This window comes from Mustela lutreola, chromosome 2, assembly GCF_030435805.1.
Source record: "Mustela lutreola isolate mMusLut2 chromosome 2, mMusLut2.pri, whole genome shotgun sequence".
NCBI classification, from domain to species: domain Eukaryota; kingdom Metazoa; phylum Chordata; class Mammalia; order Carnivora; family Mustelidae; genus Mustela; species Mustela lutreola.
The window spans coordinates 107648333-107665724 of NC_081291.1; the positions used below are offsets into that span (position 1 = coordinate 107648333).

Below are 17392 nucleotides of genomic sequence, written 5' to 3' on the forward strand. Positions count from 1 at the left end.
GCACCATGGACATGTACAGGGGTGCACAGTGGACATGCAGGGAGTCTGGCTCAGGCGAGGGTACAGAGCCCATCATAGGATCCTCAGATAACTGGATCCAGAGCAGGCAGGAACATAAAATGTGAAGCGTTTCTACTGCGGTGGCAGAATTACACAGCTTGGACCATGTACAAACCACAGACGGTTACTCACCTATCCTCTCTGGGCCACAGATTCTTCGTATACAAAAAAAAAAAAAAAAAGAAGAAGAAAGAAAGAAAGAAAAGAAAAAAATATCTGTCCTTTTTACCTTAAACCATGAGGCTGGTTTCAGGATCAAATGAGAGAAATTCCTGAACTGTCATTCGGCTTTAAAATGTAAAGGATCTGTATTGTATTTTATAATAAATTTGTGTTGAATATAAACGTGTCTTCCCAAAGTCTTTGTATGAAATCAGCTTCAGAAAGATGGACGTACCATGTTTCAAGGTGCAAGGACCCCACCCACCACTCCACACCCCCACGGAGAAGCCCACACCACTCACGGTGCACCCAGGTAGGGCTGAGCTAGCCCCTGTGGTTAATGCTACAACTGGCAGTAGGTCCTCCTGGGACTGTGGATAGTGCACAAGCAGGCCACCAAGAGGGGCGTCACCAGACCCTCCCTCCGACCCTCCGGCGCTCCTCCCTCCCTCCCACCAGGGCCCCCCAAGCAGAGGCGGGTGGGAAACTCTTCAGTGTATGTAGATCCGGTCGGACACCGCTGCGGGCAAGTGGGTCATGACCTGCATTCGAAGCCACCAGTAGTAGTCCATGGGGTGGTAGCGAGTGTAGGGGCTGGCAGAGGTCAGGGCGTGGGTGACAGCGTTGATAACAGGGGACGTGTCTGTGGAGCCGCTGTTGCAGTAGGTCTCCATCTTGGCGATCTTCTCGTCAAAGTACTTCCTGCCGTAGTCCTGGCGCACTACCTCGGGCAGCTCATCCCACATCTTATTGGCAATGGCCTGAATGCGCTCGGGGCTGTAGAGGCTGGTGGCGGCGATGAAGTTGCCAGGTTCCACCACGCTGACCTTCACGCCCAGCGGGTGCATCTCGTAGCGCAGGCAGTCGGAGAAGGCCTCCACCCCGAACTTGGTGATGCAGTAGGGCGAGCGGGCCGGGTTGGCCATGCGGCCCAGCATGCTGCTGATGTTGACGACGCGGCCTGCGGAGGAAGACGGCAGAGCCTTGCTTACAAGGCGCTGACTGGTCGGGCAGAGGGTGGGGCCAGGCAGGTTGCTTTGATGCCTGAATTACCCAGGGTCAGGGGGGCCTTCTAATACACAGTCGAGGTCGGCTCAGGCCACATGTCCAGCTTTTCCCTGATTATGCTAGGCAGGACAGGCCAAGAGAAATGAGCCGGCCTGCATCCAGGAGGGTGTGGGGTAATGCGCAATGGATGCTAGAGCGCTGGCGGCAGGCAGCCCAGGCCAGGGTTCTGAACCTGGTTTTAGTGCTAGGACAGAGGGACAGAGTCTTCAGTACTAGAAGACGGTGAGGACCTCAAGAGGCTTTCCCACAGGCCTGGCCTTGGGAAGCAGGGTGGAGGTGGAGCCCGTCCAAGCAAGCCCAAGCGGACCTGGGACGTGCTTGTCCTGGGAATGCCCTCGGGAAGTTAAGACCCAGCCCCAACCTGGGCACCTTGGGGAGCTGCCTTTCAGAAACCTCTAAGTTGGAAGTCTCTGGAGTGTTGGGGTTTTCTTCTACAATCCTACAGAAGCTCTCGGAGTTCATCCTATCATTGCTGAGACTTTGGGAGAGATCCTATGGGATCACCCCCTTTTTGCCATCATTGTTTGCTATCTAGAGAGAACATCCAAATCAGTGACTTCTTTGGCTACCTAACATGGTCTGAGTGCTCTGTCTACTTTCCAAATTCCTAATCTCGAAGATTATTATTACTATATTTTACAATCTACCACAATAGTCTTATTTTGTAACTACAGCCTAGTGACCCAAAGAATGGATCTACCAACATGGACTTCCCAGTGCCTCTCTTGGTAGTTGCTGTACATAGACACAGCCCCAAGCACAAGGTGGTTATTTCTCTAGATTAGGTCCCCAGAGCAGGACGGCTGCTGTAATCTTTGAGCCTTTGAGACTGAGACCTCTCAGCCGCCTTCCTTTCTGAAAACCACACATACCTTTCCACCTGCCTGGCCAAGACAGCTCGCCTTACCCCCATCCATGAGACCTGCACGGCCCCCGGGAAGTCCTGTGCTCAGCCTCACTGGGGTACGCAGGCTGGATCTGCAGAGACCTCTTTCCAGTCTAGGCAAAGATGAAAAGACAGGATGGGAGGAAAACCCTTTCCAACTCACCTTTGGCCCTTCGGATGAGGGGGAGAAAGGATTTCGTCATCCGCACGGTGCCCCAGAGGTTCACTTCTGCCACTTCCTTGTAGGTCTCCATGCTGGTGAACTCCACTTCTCCGAAAGTCGAGATGCCCGCATTGTTAACGAGGCCCCACAGGCCTGGACAGGATGGAACAGAATCACTGTCACCATGCAGCCTTGGCCTCGGACACCACCCATCACCCTGAAGCTATGCCTCTCCTCACTTTTGTCCCTTGCCCTCCAAACTTGCCACTTCGAAGGCTCTTGGGACATTTCCTAGAATCAGCAAGAGTAACAGGAGACAGAGAGGCCTATGGTACAGGTTGGGACCCTGTCTTAAGTCTAAAACATCCAATTACCATCTCACGTCTCCCTGCATGGTCTCTCTGGGCCCACAATGACCCAGCCCTGCCAGATGTCTGCAGCCTGGGGTCACTCCCACTGGCTCCACACGGTCACCTCCCCGCAGCCTGCACTGTGTCTCCATTCCTGCCCCTGCACCTTCGCTTGTCTTCCACCTCTGGCCAAAAGCCTGGAGAACCCCAGGAGTCTTCCAGGCCAAGCCTTCTCTGGAGGCCTAGGGAGGGGACCCAGTATCCAGGGTCTCATAGCAGTTAGAGGCTCAGCTAAGACTTCACCTCAGGTCCAGCCCCAGTCCTGATCCATCCTGAGCCCCTGACCGTGACCTCGGATCTTCCCCTCCCACAATACGCACTGTTTGCTGTTATCCCTGGTGAGCCCCACCACCCGTGTGTATACGCCTGGTCTCGGCTGGTTGAAAACACCCCTCAGCCTTGTGTGGTCCCAGGCAGAGGACAGAGCTAGAGCAAACAGACACTCTCCGAGTAACCTGGGTTGACTGTTTCCTATAAGACCAGAGAGGGGACAGCTGGTTTCCGCAGACCCGGGAACCCTGGTGCTAGAAGGATCCTTGGAGCTCTGACAGCTACTTTTGTCACCAGGGAAGCAGAGGCCCTTCAGCATGCGCAACCGGTCAGAGGCAGAGCAGAATGAGGGAAGGAGGCTCCAAGGAGGCCAACTTGCTTTGCAGGGCCTCTGAGTTCCATCTGTGGGGCGTGAGGACTGCATGGGCCGCAGCCTCCGGACAGAGCTATCCTCCTGCCTGTGGGAGCCCTGGTCCCACTTCGCTTTCCAAGTTAATCATGGAAACGAGTTTGTATGCATGACAGAGTAATTGGTCTCTAGCTGCGTTCCTTCCGTGTTATCCAAATTAAAGCTTCAACTGACCTCTTGTGCCTTCTCCTTCAATTATGGAGAATTAAGAACATTTATCAGGGAAGGAAACTGCTAGTTAACAAAGTGCTCATGAAGCTCTCACTCCCCACAGCGGCTGAGCGGCAGCCACAGGCTCTCGGGTCTCACCAGTGACCTAGCACTGACGCAGCCACCAAAGCCCGTCCTCCCCGGAAGTCTTCACCACTCTCTTCTTCCCAGGAAGAGCCAGAGGCCTCCTACCACCTGCCAAGACTGACCTGTCACCCTCCACCTTCCAAACCATAAGCTGTCACTCCTTGTTCCCTTTTTATGCAACGTTAACCTTTCTCTTGCCCCTGGCTCCCTCCCTCCAATGTTGAATACATTAGATGCTCAGTAAGGGTTTCTCAGATGAATGAAGGTCTACAGATACCATGTCCCGAGATCCCAAAGAACCTCCTCTTTACCATGCTACATCTTCACACCGCCATCTGTTTTCCTTCCCTCCACGAAGAGGCTTCTGAGAACACAAACCACACCCTCCAGACCCCGGTTCCCTGCCATGCTGGGTCCCAGCCCTGCTGCTGACCCATGGTGTCTGGGGTGCAACATGGTAAGGGTGCCCCATCACCCTCACCTCCCATCTTCACTCCCCTCAACCTCTCCCCAGTATGAGCTCTACTCATGGTTCTCTACACTCATTCCTCCCTTGGAGCATCTCTTCTATCCTCCCGGCCGCCCTTCTTCTAGCCACCCCCTAAATACAGGCATCCTCCAATGTCCTGTCCTAGACCACCTGCTCTCAAATTATGCTCCGTGCCTAGGCAGCCTTGTCTTCTTTATGTTCATGGAAATTTGTAGCTGCTTTGTGTTTGGTTCACATAAAACCTCATCCCACCTAAAATGCATATTTTCTCCCTAACAAAAAACTAATTACAGCTGACACTGATATCCAAAAAAGGGTAATTGAACTTGACCTGTGAAAGCACATGGCTCCTGGATTATAGCTCCACTGACTTGATAAGCAGTAACAGTCTGTGGAGCTAGGAGGCCTCAGCCAACACTCCACATAAACTCAAAATGAACACTGCTGCTCATTCCCGGCGACGGCTGTTTCCCTGCAACAGCCCCAGCAGTCACCACACAAAGGGCTCCTGTGTACCCCTTAGACTCATTGCTCTCCTCCGACTGCGGTCTCCTCCTCCTGATGGTCACTCTCACCTCAGTGCCCTGCACACAGGTCCCCAGCATCCCCTCCCCATGCACCAGCATGGCAAGCTCCAGCTGCCCTAGCCCGCGCCTTACTTTCCTCTTTGCTAACAGACCCCTGGACCTCTTCTCCCCAATCTGATGAGAACTATTAATATCACTGATCAAGATCAAAAGGACAGAGGTCCGGCCCTGAGCTAAGCACTCTGCGTGCATTTGTTCCAAAGCTAAGCTATCCCAGGTCTGGAGGACACAGTTGGGGCTCCAGGAGGTTAAGCACCTTACTCAGTGTCACTCAGCTAACAGGGGGACAAGATAATTTGGACCCTGGTCTGTGTGAAGACACAGCCCTCATGCTTGACCCTGTGCCACTGTCGGCTTCCTCTGCCATCTCATCGCATCTGTGCCTTTTTTCCTCTCTCCACAGCATTAGTCTGGGGCCTTGTCATCTCCATCCTGTATCACTGGAAAACTTCTCCCAGGTCTCCCTGTCACAGCTTCTGTCCTCCACTTCCATCCTGGCCAGCCCCTCAGCTAGACCCTTCTCTGTCCTCTCTCGGTCACTTCTTGCTCTGACGATTCCCTCTCGCAGTAGGTTTGGGAGGCCTCCCTTGCTGGGTTTCTTGTTCTGCCCTCTGGAAGCCTGAACAGTCAGCCCCTCCCCTGCCTCATGGCTCCTCCTGCCTCTGCTGCTCCCTGGCTCCACCCAGCCCTCCAACCCTCACCCCATGTTATTCTGCTCATGTGCCTGCAGTGATCAGATCTAGGCATGAGCACTGGCTGTGTGAGCAGAGCATTTCTCCCTCTTCACAGATAGGTAAGCTAAGGCCCACACAGGGGAAGGTGTGAGCCCAAGGTCACACTTCTAGTAAGAGAGTGAAGCCCACCATAACTCCAGACTTCCCACTCTCAGACTGAGGGTGTCCCAGATGTAGGACTGGGTCTTCTCTATCCATGGCACTATGTCCCCAGTGCTGTAATGGTTCCGAAGAGGTCCTGCCATGAAGCCACCAATTTACATCTGGCTGGTGTCCTACCACAATCCTCCTGCCAAGTCACACCCTCATTGGTGCTCAGCACACTACCAAGCATACAGCAGGTACTCAATAAATATCTCCTGACTGTGAGGTTAAGTGATGGTTTCAACATACAGCCTGCCGGTCGGCTCACTCAGCCTTTTGCTGGGATGGGGTGGGCAGTGCTGTCTCCAGGCTCCAGATGTCCATCCGGACATCTGTTACTGGAACTTTCTGCAGAGCTCTGCTGGCTGTGGCAGATGGCTCACCTGTTCTAATCAGACAAGCCCCTTCATCTCACCCCCCAAGGCTGGCTCCCCTGTTCCACAGAACCAGGATGAAAGGCACTTGTCTCCTGAAAGGATCCTGCCTGTGTAGAGTGAGTTGGAAGCGAGCACAGGCTTAGGGAACCCAGGCTGATCTGAAAGCTCTAGAAGGGCGCCACCTGGAGTTCAGAGATAGCATTGCCAGAGAAGGGGAGAAGGACAGAGGCTTTACCGGGAAAGACAGCCCTGGGTAGGGCAGGGGTGGGGGCCACAGGGAAGAGAAAGAGGGGGAGGGAGAAGTGGGGACAGAGAAACCAGGACAACCACATGTCCAACAGATTTCTCATCTTTTTCATACCAAAAAAATCTTCAAATCTTTTGCCAGAAAATGCAGTATTAGGTAAGTAAGCTCATGCTGTGGTTTATCAATCCTCACTGGAATGTGTCATTTGGAAAAAGGCAGCAGGGAAAAGTTTATGTATCGGGGTGGGACTAGGGTTTGAACTCCGTCCCAGGGCAGTGCGGGTGAGTGCCTCTCCCTGTGTTCCGGGTCTGTCCTGCCTTGCCGGTCAAGCGAATTGGCCCAGACCAATACAGGGAATGGAGGTGACTCTGCCCTGGCAGCGGGGGACCGGGACCAGGGTCCTGAGCAGGTCCAGCTCGGGTGCAGCCCCACTCTGTTCTCAGGTCTACAGTGATAAGTTATTTCCATGGGCGCTGTGGATCACCACAAACCCTCAGGCTGCCATGAAGTGGCCTCACAGCACGGACTCCTGCCTCCTGGTTGATGAAAGCAAGCAGGAGGGGTGAGGTGGACTGTACCTCCAGAGCGGGGAATCACCCCAGGGGGACACATCCTGCCTCTTCTTAATGGGACAGGAGCCCTGGCTCTGCCTGTTAATTATGAAATAGATGTTTAGTGAGTTAGGGAACTCATAGGCCTCTCCTCTGAGAGCAGACCAGCCTGGGAATGGCCCTCTTTGGAGGTGGCGGTGGCCCAGGGCTGCCAAGGGGATGCGTCAGGGACAGGCTGGCAGCCTGAGCAACAGCTTCCCTGACAGCCACATGGCACAGGAGCTCTGAGGCAGCTGCTGGCTGACAGCAGTATCTCTGTTCGGCTCATAAAGGCTCCACAGAGCCCAGCCCCGCCCCTGGTGGTCCCCTGTCCTCCCCTTCTCCCCCCTAAGGCCTGAAGTCACCACTCAGGAGAGATGCCTCCACCCTTTCTGTGGGAAAGAGAGAACCCTCTCTGCCTGGTTGGCCAGGAAGGTAAACACCTTAGAGGAAGCAAGTCACCCAGAATCATCACGGCTGTGTGCTCCATGAACGGGGTCCCCTCCCTTCTGTTGGACAGAGCCCCTCCCACCAAGATCCCTCCCTGGGGCTGAACTGGGAGAGAACACCCGAGTCCTTATGTTACTGGAACTTTCTGCAGCAGGTGACCTTGTCAGTGACTGGCCCTCAAACTTTCTGTTCCTCTAGGTTCTGGGGGCACAGTCCCCACCCTCTCTGCCAGCTGCCTCTCCCCTTCTCCACCCCTAATTGCTCATGTTCCCAGGAAGCACACCATCTTGCCTACTCTAGCCTCACCTCCAGGCCTGGACATCTGGTCTCCATCCAGACATTCCCACAGGGCATCCTATGGGCACTCCCCATCCCTCATCATGCTCCTGCAGTGGGTTGGGGGGGACCGGGCATCAGGAGAGGCCTCGTGCCCCTCCCTCATCCCCACATGTATCCATCACCAAGTCTAGCCAGCTACGCCTTCCCGACTCTGATCCCTCTACATCCCCAAACACCCACTGCCCTTGTTCAGTACTCCAGCACTCACGCTCTCCCTCTAAATCTACCCTCTACACTGCTGCCCCAGTCCCCAGACTGATAGGTCATTCCCCCTGGGGCATCAACAGTGGGCCCGGTGTCCTCAGGAGTGCGGCTATGGGCCCCAGGCCCCGGAGGACCTCTGTTCTCAACCCCACTAACTGCCACCACCTCCACCAGACTTGACCTCGGACTTGGCCCCCCCAGCATATCCTGTGTGCTTCCCACCATTGTTCCTTCTCTCCCTGACTCTGGAATGCCCTTCTTGCACCCCGCCACAATCTGCTCTCCCTAATGGGCTCCCCACCCCACCCAGGACTGGGCTGTGACCCTCTGTCCTGTGCTGCTTCCTGAGAGGGAGTGTGGAGATCATTTGGGTTAGCCCCCCAGTGAACCTTGGAGAGGTACTTGGGAACAAGGACTATGTCTTGGCCATCTCTGTGTCCCCAACACTTGGCCCAGAGTGGGCATTCGATGAACATTGTCTGAACTGACCTGCCCCTGTGCTCATCTGTTCACCACTCCTAGACGTTTTGAAAGCACCTCTGGCTTTATTTCCAATTGCCTTATTGCACAGGTGTGTTTAATTTAACCCACTTCCTCCTGCTGTGTGAGAGGAAGAGTTTCAACAGCAGGGCAAGCAGGCTTTTGCAAGATACCGGTAAATGGGGAGTAGTGTTTAGGAAAGGGGCCCTCAGAACAGCTGGTGCACTACACCCTGCGGCCCCAAGGGGCCCCCTACCTTTCTCAGGGTCCTCCAGGCTCGAGCGGACGATCTCCACCACTTTCTCCACCTCCTCGTTCTTGCAGACATTGAGCTGGACGGTTCTTAGTCGATCACTCTTCAAGCTATCCAGCTCCTTGACTCCATCGTCTCCTTTGTCCTGGGGAGGAGAGAGGAGCTGCTTCGACCACCTCCTTCCCACTCTGCCTCCAGTCGCAGGACCAGGCCGAGGCCCTGCCAGAGCCTGGGGCTTACTAACAACTCCAGAGAGTCTCTGGAGACCCGCTGGGGCTGCTCATCTGGCAGGTGGCTCTCTTCAACCCCAGGACTGACCACATGTCAAGCCAATCCAAGCGCCACAGACACAAGCCCCCAAGGCTTTCCTGGAAGGAGTCTCTCTCTAAGCCAAGGTTGCGAAGTGAGGCCCTACCAGGGCTAGGCATGTGGGTGTCCGACAATGGGGAGGGTGGGGACTTGGGAATGAAGCACATGCCTACCTCTCCACCCCTGCCAGCTGCTGCCAGCATGGGTATGAGTGTAACCCAGGCCTACCAGCTGCTCCGATGTTTAAGCTAGTAATTAGGACTTCCCAGTTTTTTAAGTGTTGGCAACTTACTCACGTTTAAAAAACAAAAACTAAACACTGTGTAAAGTAAAGCACATTCACAGGCCACATGTGACTAGAGGCTGCCGGTTTGTCACCTCTGGTCTAAGCCACAGGCCTGTCACTACCAAGATGGTCAGAAGCCAGAGCAGCTCTCATTCCAGTCCCATCACTACCCAGGCTCTGTGCCCTCAGGTGCAACCCTTCACAGGTGCCCAGTTTTTCCAGCTTCGAAATAAGAAATAAGGACAATGCCACCTGTCCTGACCTGCTCAGGTTACTGGAATGATAGAGTCATCTTTATTAAAAACCTGTTAAACTGTCGAGCTAAATCCAAGCATTACTAAACATGAGAAAGGGTCACTCACTCAGCGAACATTCCCTGGGCCTCCATCATGTCCCAGCCCTGCGCTAAGAACTAGATACACAAAAATAAATAACTCAGCCCCTGTTATCAAAGAGGCACATTTTCGGGAAGGGGGCAGGTGCATAAGGGAACAATGTGGGCAGTGTTTGCGGCATGAAAGCTGGCGGGAGGGGAGAGGCTGCCCAGAAGGTGGGACAGGCCTTTCAGGAGAAGTGATAGCCGAGGCCAAGGACCAGAGCAGCCCTGGGAAATGGGACATTTCAGACAGCGGTGAGACCTTTGCAGGCAGAGCAGATGCATAAGGAAGTCGTTGCACAGGAGGCTGGGGAAGTGGGCAGGGGTCTTCTTGGGGCACGGTGGTGAGCTGCTGGAGGGCGTGAATAAAAGCCAGCATCATTTACTGAGTGCTGACGGTGCTTCCCACTGTGCTAAGCACTTGACATACATTTCTCATTAGTCTGCACACCATGAGGCGGGTTCTATTACCATATTTCATTCTTTCTAGGACCCGTATCTTCTCCACCTTAGGGATGAGCTACACCGTTGTAAAAAGCAAACACTGTCAGTTACAATGTAATTGGCGGTGACTTTCTCAGTGGTGCAGGAAACAGGAAGGCATCTAGTGAGAGGACAGCAGGAGCTGCCAGGGGCTGCAGTGAGAGGGAAATGCATACTCTCAGCAAGGACGTGCGCGGGATACAGGTGGTATTGATGCTAACCTCCCTGGCAAGGCCAAGAGTAGGAAGCATATGGATGGCCGCATACATCCATGGTGAAAAACTCTCTAGGAATTAGGCTCAGCCTGCTAAGTGGTCTGAACCAGAAGAACCCTAACCCCAGAACAAGACATTCGCATCACACCACATCAGAGAGACATAGGAGAGAGTAGTGAACGGACTGTGTCCAATGGGGCCAGAGGGGCTGGAGATAATCGCTCTGGAGAGGGACCTGGGAAGAACACGAGATTGAAGGAGCAGTCTGGTCCCATGGAGCCCACCAAACAAAGCAGGGCCAAAAAGTCAAATTCAGCCCAAAATGAGTAATGATTTTCACCATCCAGATGGCAAGACTGCCCCAGAGGAGTCTGGACAATGAAAGTGGAGGTCAGGGTTGGGGCAGGGTGGGGAACATGGTGTGGAGAAAACCCCGGCATCACACAGACATCAGGCTGGTCCCCACTGTCCCCAAGAGCTCTTCCACTCTTAAACAGTCAGCCTCTCCAGGGAGCCTCCGCTCTGGGCCTGAAAAGAAGCAGCATGTGTGGCCCTCTGAATCTCTACCTGGCCCAGCACCAGGCATGCCAATGACACCCAGAGTTCCCTCTGCCCAGGGCAGCCCTGTGTGAGGCTTGGTTAGTCTAAGGCTTGGCTCTGAAACTCCCTGGCAGTGCCCACTTCCCGGACAACATGGCAGGTATCTCATGTATAGGCCTAGAGCTTCTGCAACTGTTCCTGCAGAGGGTCTGCCAGCAAATAACTCCCAGAGACGACAGCTTCCAGTCCAGAGGAGGGAAGGGCTGGTGCCCACAGACACCAAGAAAACATGCATCTTGTTTGAATGCAGTCTTCATGTCATGCCTCCTCGAATGCCCCTCAGAGTGGAGCCCAGGCAGACCGTGTCCCTGAGCGGGTGCTGAACCCTACTTCCAAGAAGATAGGCCCCTGAGCACCCTGTCCTCCTCCTGGCCTTTGTGAACCCTGCCACCACATTTTGGCAACTCTCGGACTCCACACCAGACGTCTCCTTGAGCCTCCAGCCAGCCCTGAGGCCATGTCTTCAAGGTCCCCCAGGGAGGCTCTTCACCTGGTTCAGGGTCCCCACGTGAACTCGGTTTGGAGTGTGGCAGCTGAGACCTGCTCTCGGAGGAAACCAGCCATTCGTCCCACGGCTCACAGCTTCAGGCTCAGCATTCAGGATCCCAGGAGAGAACCCCATCTCCTCCCTTCCCCTGCCAGGTCTCCCCAGCAGTCCTCCTCACTCTGAAACGGCCTCCACATCCCGCTCCAATGGCCTTGTCAGCGGGGACAGAGACAGTCAGCTTGCCTTCACTGTTCAGAGAAAACCTTTGCTGACCACCCTTAGCCCCAGGGCCACAGAGCACGGTGGCCGGTCTCCTTCCAGCTCCACCTGTCCTCAGTCCAAGGCTACACTGCTTGGGCCCCACCGCGTCCCTGGCTCCAGGGTTTCTGTCCTCATCTTCATTAGTCTTGCTGCTCGGGGACAAGCTTCGAGTCCTGCTGTGTTGGTGACTATGGAACAGGTTGACTGATAAACCCACTTTTATCATTATCCCTTTCCATTTCATCAGTGAGCTCTTTTCTACCCTTGCATGACAAGTTAGGCAATTCTTACAGTGTTTCCACGCATTCTCAGATAATAGCCTATTTGTTCGACTTCAAGGGTTCAGTTCAGTCTACTAATCAAGGAACCCCAGAGAAGCCTGGTTTGAAAACCCAAGTCTTCCAGCTTCTATGCAATTTAAAGCCTGTCCTGACCCAGGCCTGGGGAGTGTGGGAAGCCCAGGGACGCCAAACGGGTGAAGACTGCCTTTCCCCTTATTTTCTAGGTCCTCCTCACGTCTTCCTTAATCTATGACCCTTCCAGGGTTGGATCCAGGGGCTGGCAAATTAAGGGGCAAGACGGCAGTCTTCTGAGGCTGGTCTTGTTGTCTGCTGTTGGTGTCCAGGGACAGCAGGTGCACGAGCGCTGGCCCTCCCTGCAGGGTGTGCTTTCATGCATTCTGCAGAGATCCATCCCCCGGACACCTCCAGCCAGGCCTCTTCTTTCTCTACCCGGGCTTCAGTGAGGTACCCCTTCGGCTGGGTAAACATGGGTGGTCCTAGGAGTCTCACTGGATGGGTGCCCTTACGATGACTCCAAGAGCTCTCCCCTTCATCCACATCACGTCCAGGCCAGAGTGTCCAACCCAGGCAGGACAGCCCTCTCCTGGTGGAGCTCTCTCTGCTCTGCTTCCAGATGAGGCACTCCGGCCTCATTCTTGGGCCTCTAGGCGTCTTTTGGTCAATATTAACATACCCTTCTGTGGCTGAGGACTCCGGAGCATTAATGGTAAGCTCTCTAGGAGTTCTTTTTTTTTTTTTTTTAATAATTTATTTACTTATGGGGTGCCTGGGTGGCTCAGTGGGTTAAAGACTCTGCCTTCAGCTCAGGTCATGATCCCAGAGTCCTGGGATTGAGCCCCGCATCAGGCTCTCTGCTCAGCTGGAAGCCTGCTTCCTCCTCTATCTCTGCCAGCCTCTCTGCCTACTTGTGATCTCTGTCAAAAAAATAAACTTTTAAAATCTCAGAAAAAAAAAAAAAACCCTCTCCATCCTTACATGATTATTCATCCCATTCTTAAAAAAAAAAAAAAAAGGAAAATTTACTTATTTATTAGACTGAGAGAGACACAGTGAGAGAGGGAACATAAGCAGGAGGAGTGGGAGAGGGAGAAGCAGGCTTCCCGCTGAGCAGAGAGCCCGATGTGGGCTTGATCCCAGGACCCTGGGATCATAACCTGACCTAAGGCAGGCATGTAACAGCTGAGCCACCCAGGCGCCCCTCTAGTAGTTCTTTAAGTTTTTATTTTAATTCCAATTATTTAACATCCAGTGTTCTATCAGTTTCAGGCGTACAATTCAGTACTCTCACACTTCCTTACCCAGCCGGGGCTCATCAGGACAAGTGCGCTCCTTCCTCGCCATCCCTCGTTTCCGCCATCCCCCCACCTGGCTCCCCTCTGGTGTCCGTCAGTCTGTTCTCCGTAGTTTAAGAGTCTGTTTCTCCAAGTAGTGTTCTTGAAGCCCACCTCACTGAGACCAGAGGGAAAATATCACAGCACGGTAACAACTCCGTCCAACCTCTCAACCTTCTCCAACCTTCTCCACCTCCATTTCTACCACACTGAGCCAGATGACGGACTGAACCTGGCAGCAGGGTTTTACAGACTCTCGGCCTGTTCTGCTAGGTGGTCCAGCACCTCCAGGCCGGATGAAGACACTCGCCAGGTAAAATGGAAGTGTCTGTCACGCGCACAAGGAACGGTGAAGAGGAACAAGCCTGGGGCCTTGTAACGGTCACAGGCTGAGCAGTGGGAGCGCTAGCAAGGGAGGGGAAGCAAAACAAGAGAGCGTGGTATCCAAAAGTCATGCAACAAAGGGTAACATGAAAGAGTGGTTTTTTTGGTTAAAGCTGTGTATAGGTTCAGTATGCTCTGGTCTGCGAAGGGGCCACTTGATCCGGCAAAATGGGGGCTGCTGGGATCCTCGATAAAAGCTGTATCAGAGGCACCCTGGCACCCCCCACTCCCCTGTCCGGCCCTGACTTCTCTGCCCAGCTGGTCTCCTCTTACTCTGTGATGGCTCTGGGCTTCAGCTTCCTCGGACTGCTCATGATGTCCAAATACGCTATCAGCACCCACCTCAGGAAACTCCTGTCCGTCCTTCCATATGGCAGCAAGATGCCACCTTGGCCTATCGAGCCTTCTTTTTTTTTTTTTTTTTTTTTTAAGATTTTATTTATTTATTTGACAGAGAGAAAGAGAACCCAAGTAGGCAGAGAGGCAGGCAGAGAGTGAGAGGGAAGCAGGCTCCCTGCTGGGCAGAGAGCCGGATGCAGGGCTCAATTCCAGGACTTTGAGTTTATGACCTGAGCTGAAGGCAGAAGCTTAACCCACTGAGCCACCCAGGTGCCCCCTCCTCTAGCTTTTGACCAGCGGAGACACACCATGACGCCAAAACAGTCAACAAGTAACACCGATAGGCATGAGCCGGCAGTGACCTTGTCTGGTATTTTGACGAAAACACCAGTCACTAAATCAGGATCACAGCTGTGGCCGGTGGAAGGAGGTCAGAGCACCCAGTCCAACCCCATTATTGTAAGTAAGGGGCGCGGGGAAGGGAAGCGTCTGCCTAGTCCCTGGGCTAGTGGCTGATAGGCGACTAGAATCCAAGGCCCTGACTCTCTCTCTCTCACTCGACAGCACTCAGCAGCCTCTGCCCTGGACTGTGGAGTTGAGATACAGACCCTGCTCCACTGGACAAGCCAGCATGATGACACAGGTGCTAGAAACATGGAGAAAGAACTTCAGAGGTACAAAACGTTCTGTGGCATCTCAGCACCTGCGAGGGCATGCTGAAGCAGGTCCACATTATGCGGAGAACCCAACTCCAGGACGCCCCACCCATCACCCCCAAATCCGTCCTGAAACAGGTTTTTGCATGCATGTCAGAGGGAGCAGGCATTGGTGTGGCTTTTGGGAGCAGCAGTTTGACAGACTTGAATGAAACCAAAAATCTGCACACCTTTCTACCCAGTATTTTCACATCTAGAAAATTTTTCTAAGAATTACTAATGAAAGCAAGCAAAGATATGTGTAGGACGATTGATTGTGGCTTGGAGTATAATAGCAAAGGTCACAAATAATGTGCACACATACATTTTAGTTACTTTGCAGCAAGAGACTGCCGTAAAAAGACTCCACTTGTTTCCATCATCCACTTCTGTCAGGTTTGAATCTATTATAAATACATACTACTTTCATAATTCAAAAGAAGGAAAAATTAAAAGGACAAATAAACCCTCTCTGATCTGAATATATGTTCAAACCGTGGCAGTGCAAAAGACTTTATTATTTTTGTTTATATTATTGAAACTTTTACATTGTATGGGTATTGTTTTTATAGATATTAAACCTGGTTTAAAAATAATTGCTTCTCTGGATTCTTACTGCCTTCAATATAAAGAAAATATCTCATCTACAGAGCAGAGACAGCAAAATGTCCCAAAAGTCCCATTCTTCCCTTCTTCTATAGCGGTGGAACCCCCTGACTTCAAGCAAGGTACATTTCTCAAAATACGAACTACATTTCCCAGCTTCCCTAGCACAGCCAGGTAAGACCATGTGACTAAGTTCTGGCCAACAGCGGGAGACCACAGCTTGCTATATGGCAGCTTCTGGGTCATTCATGCCTTTAAAGACCTGGACATGCACTCACAACAGAAGAAATGCAAATTAAAACTGTACTGGGGTATATTTCTCACCTATCAGACTGGCAAAAACCAAAAGCTTCAAGTACACTATTGGGGAAATCGTGTAGAAACAGATACTATCATACATTACTGGTGGGAATGTGAAATTACACAGTCCCTATAAGCCAGTCCGGCGCCCTAGAATAACACTGAAAATCCACAGGATTTTCCTGCCTTTTCCTGCCCTATTCCCCTGTAGCCATCACAGGCTCTTCCTGAATGAATCTCTTGCACATTCTATCCTATTTTGGTATCTGCTTCTTGGAGGAACCAAGCTGACACAACTTAGGAGTTTTGTGTTTGTGATGGTATCAACATAGCAATTCTGAAACAATTGTGTGTATATTATAGGACTGACCAAATGAGTAAATATATTGATGTAGCTGGGAATCAAGGTTCTAGTGGCAGAAAAAGGAAGAAACAAATACGGAATAAGGGAAGCAAGGAAGAATGCTGTTGTGTTGAAGAGGACTAGAAGGTCAATATAACCTCATGAATTACATGTTTGTGTGTGAGCGTGTGTGTGTGTGTGTGTGTGTGTGTGTGCATGCGGTATTTATAGGAAATTCACGAAGGAGATAAATATAAATAAATATCATGTGTGCATGTATATGCCTTGTGATTATCTATACATCGTCTACCTCTGTCCACAGAGAGGGACAAAGAGCACTGATATTGGTTTCTAAATTCTGTTAAAAGGAATTAGGTAAAAACATATCTACACAGAGACATGTATGTGAATATTCATAGCTGCATAATTCATAATGGCCAAAACACCAAACATTTCATCCAAATATCCATCAACTAGTGAATTAGTTTTTTAAATGTAGTATATCCGTCCAATAGAATACTATCTACTAATAAAAAGGAAGGAACTACTGATACTTTCTACAACATGAAGAATCTCAAAAACATTATGCTGAGTGAAAAAAGCCTGCCACAAGAGTCTATGCATTGTACAATTCCATGCAGGAATAGTCCAGAAAAGGCCAATCTAAAGAGACAGGAATCCGTGCTACCTAGGACCAGAGGTTGGTGTGGGGCTTCAAGTGCAGACAGTCAGGAGAGAAATTTCCAAGTGATGGACTATGGTGACGTTGCACAATTCTCCAAATTGGAAGAACCGTTCCCTCTCCCTTTTGGAGCCTCACGGCCCAGGGCTTCCCTTCCGACACCCTAAATTCCACTTGATGAATTGCAAAGGATCCTCAGTCGCTACCTGGGACAGCATTACTTATTCTCCATGGTCCAGAATGGATGTCCCCTCTTCTGCCAGACCAGGATCAACCCCTTCCTTCTACGCACTCTCGTTAAACACTCCACACAACTCTGAGAACCCTCTTCACTCTAACTCTTCCAGGTAAGTCTGTGCATGGCTGTCCTTCACCACTGGACATGGAGCTTCCTAAATGCAGGGACCAGGGTATCATCTTCCACAGCACCTATCAAAGGGGCAGACACATCAGGAACACTTGCCAAATGGACAAGTAAATGAATGAATGAACAAAGCTATGAAGAACAAGTGAGTCAGAAGTGAAGAGAAAAGGTATGGGCTGTCTACAGAGACAGATGAACCAATCGTTAAGAAAGCAATGAAAACACAACTACCAACCCCAGCCCAAGTCCTGGGTAGTCCTGGTATTAAATAATCAGCTTGAAGTGGGATTCTGGGAAGACAGGAAAGTAGGAAGCACCAGGAATCGCTTTCCCCACCTAGACAGGTGCACTATTTTGGAACTCTGGAGTCTGTTGAAGAGATGAAAGGCATCCAAATTGGAAAGGAAGA

The 17392-nt window shown here is 51.9% G+C and overlaps 1 protein-coding gene across 4 annotated transcripts in view; it reads right to left on the bottom strand.

The window, feature by feature from the left end:
* Nucleotides 1–343: 343 nt before the first annotated feature.
* BDH1 (3-hydroxybutyrate dehydrogenase 1) overlaps nt 344–17392 on the bottom strand; it is a 42456-nt gene continuing 25407 nt past the window's right edge. For all 4 annotated transcript variants that reach the window (XM_059163089.1, XM_059163088.1, XM_059163090.1 and 1 more), the window contains exons 5-7: nt 8624–8765; nt 2340–2492; nt 344–1183 (exon numbers count right to left, since the gene is read on the bottom strand). In XM_059163089.1, coding sequence (XP_059019072.1) covers nt 714–1183; nt 2340–2492; nt 8624–8765 — 765 coding nt within the window. In that variant the 3' untranslated portion in view covers nt 344–713. The remainder of the gene's footprint in view (nt 1184–2339; nt 2493–8623; nt 8766–17392) is intronic.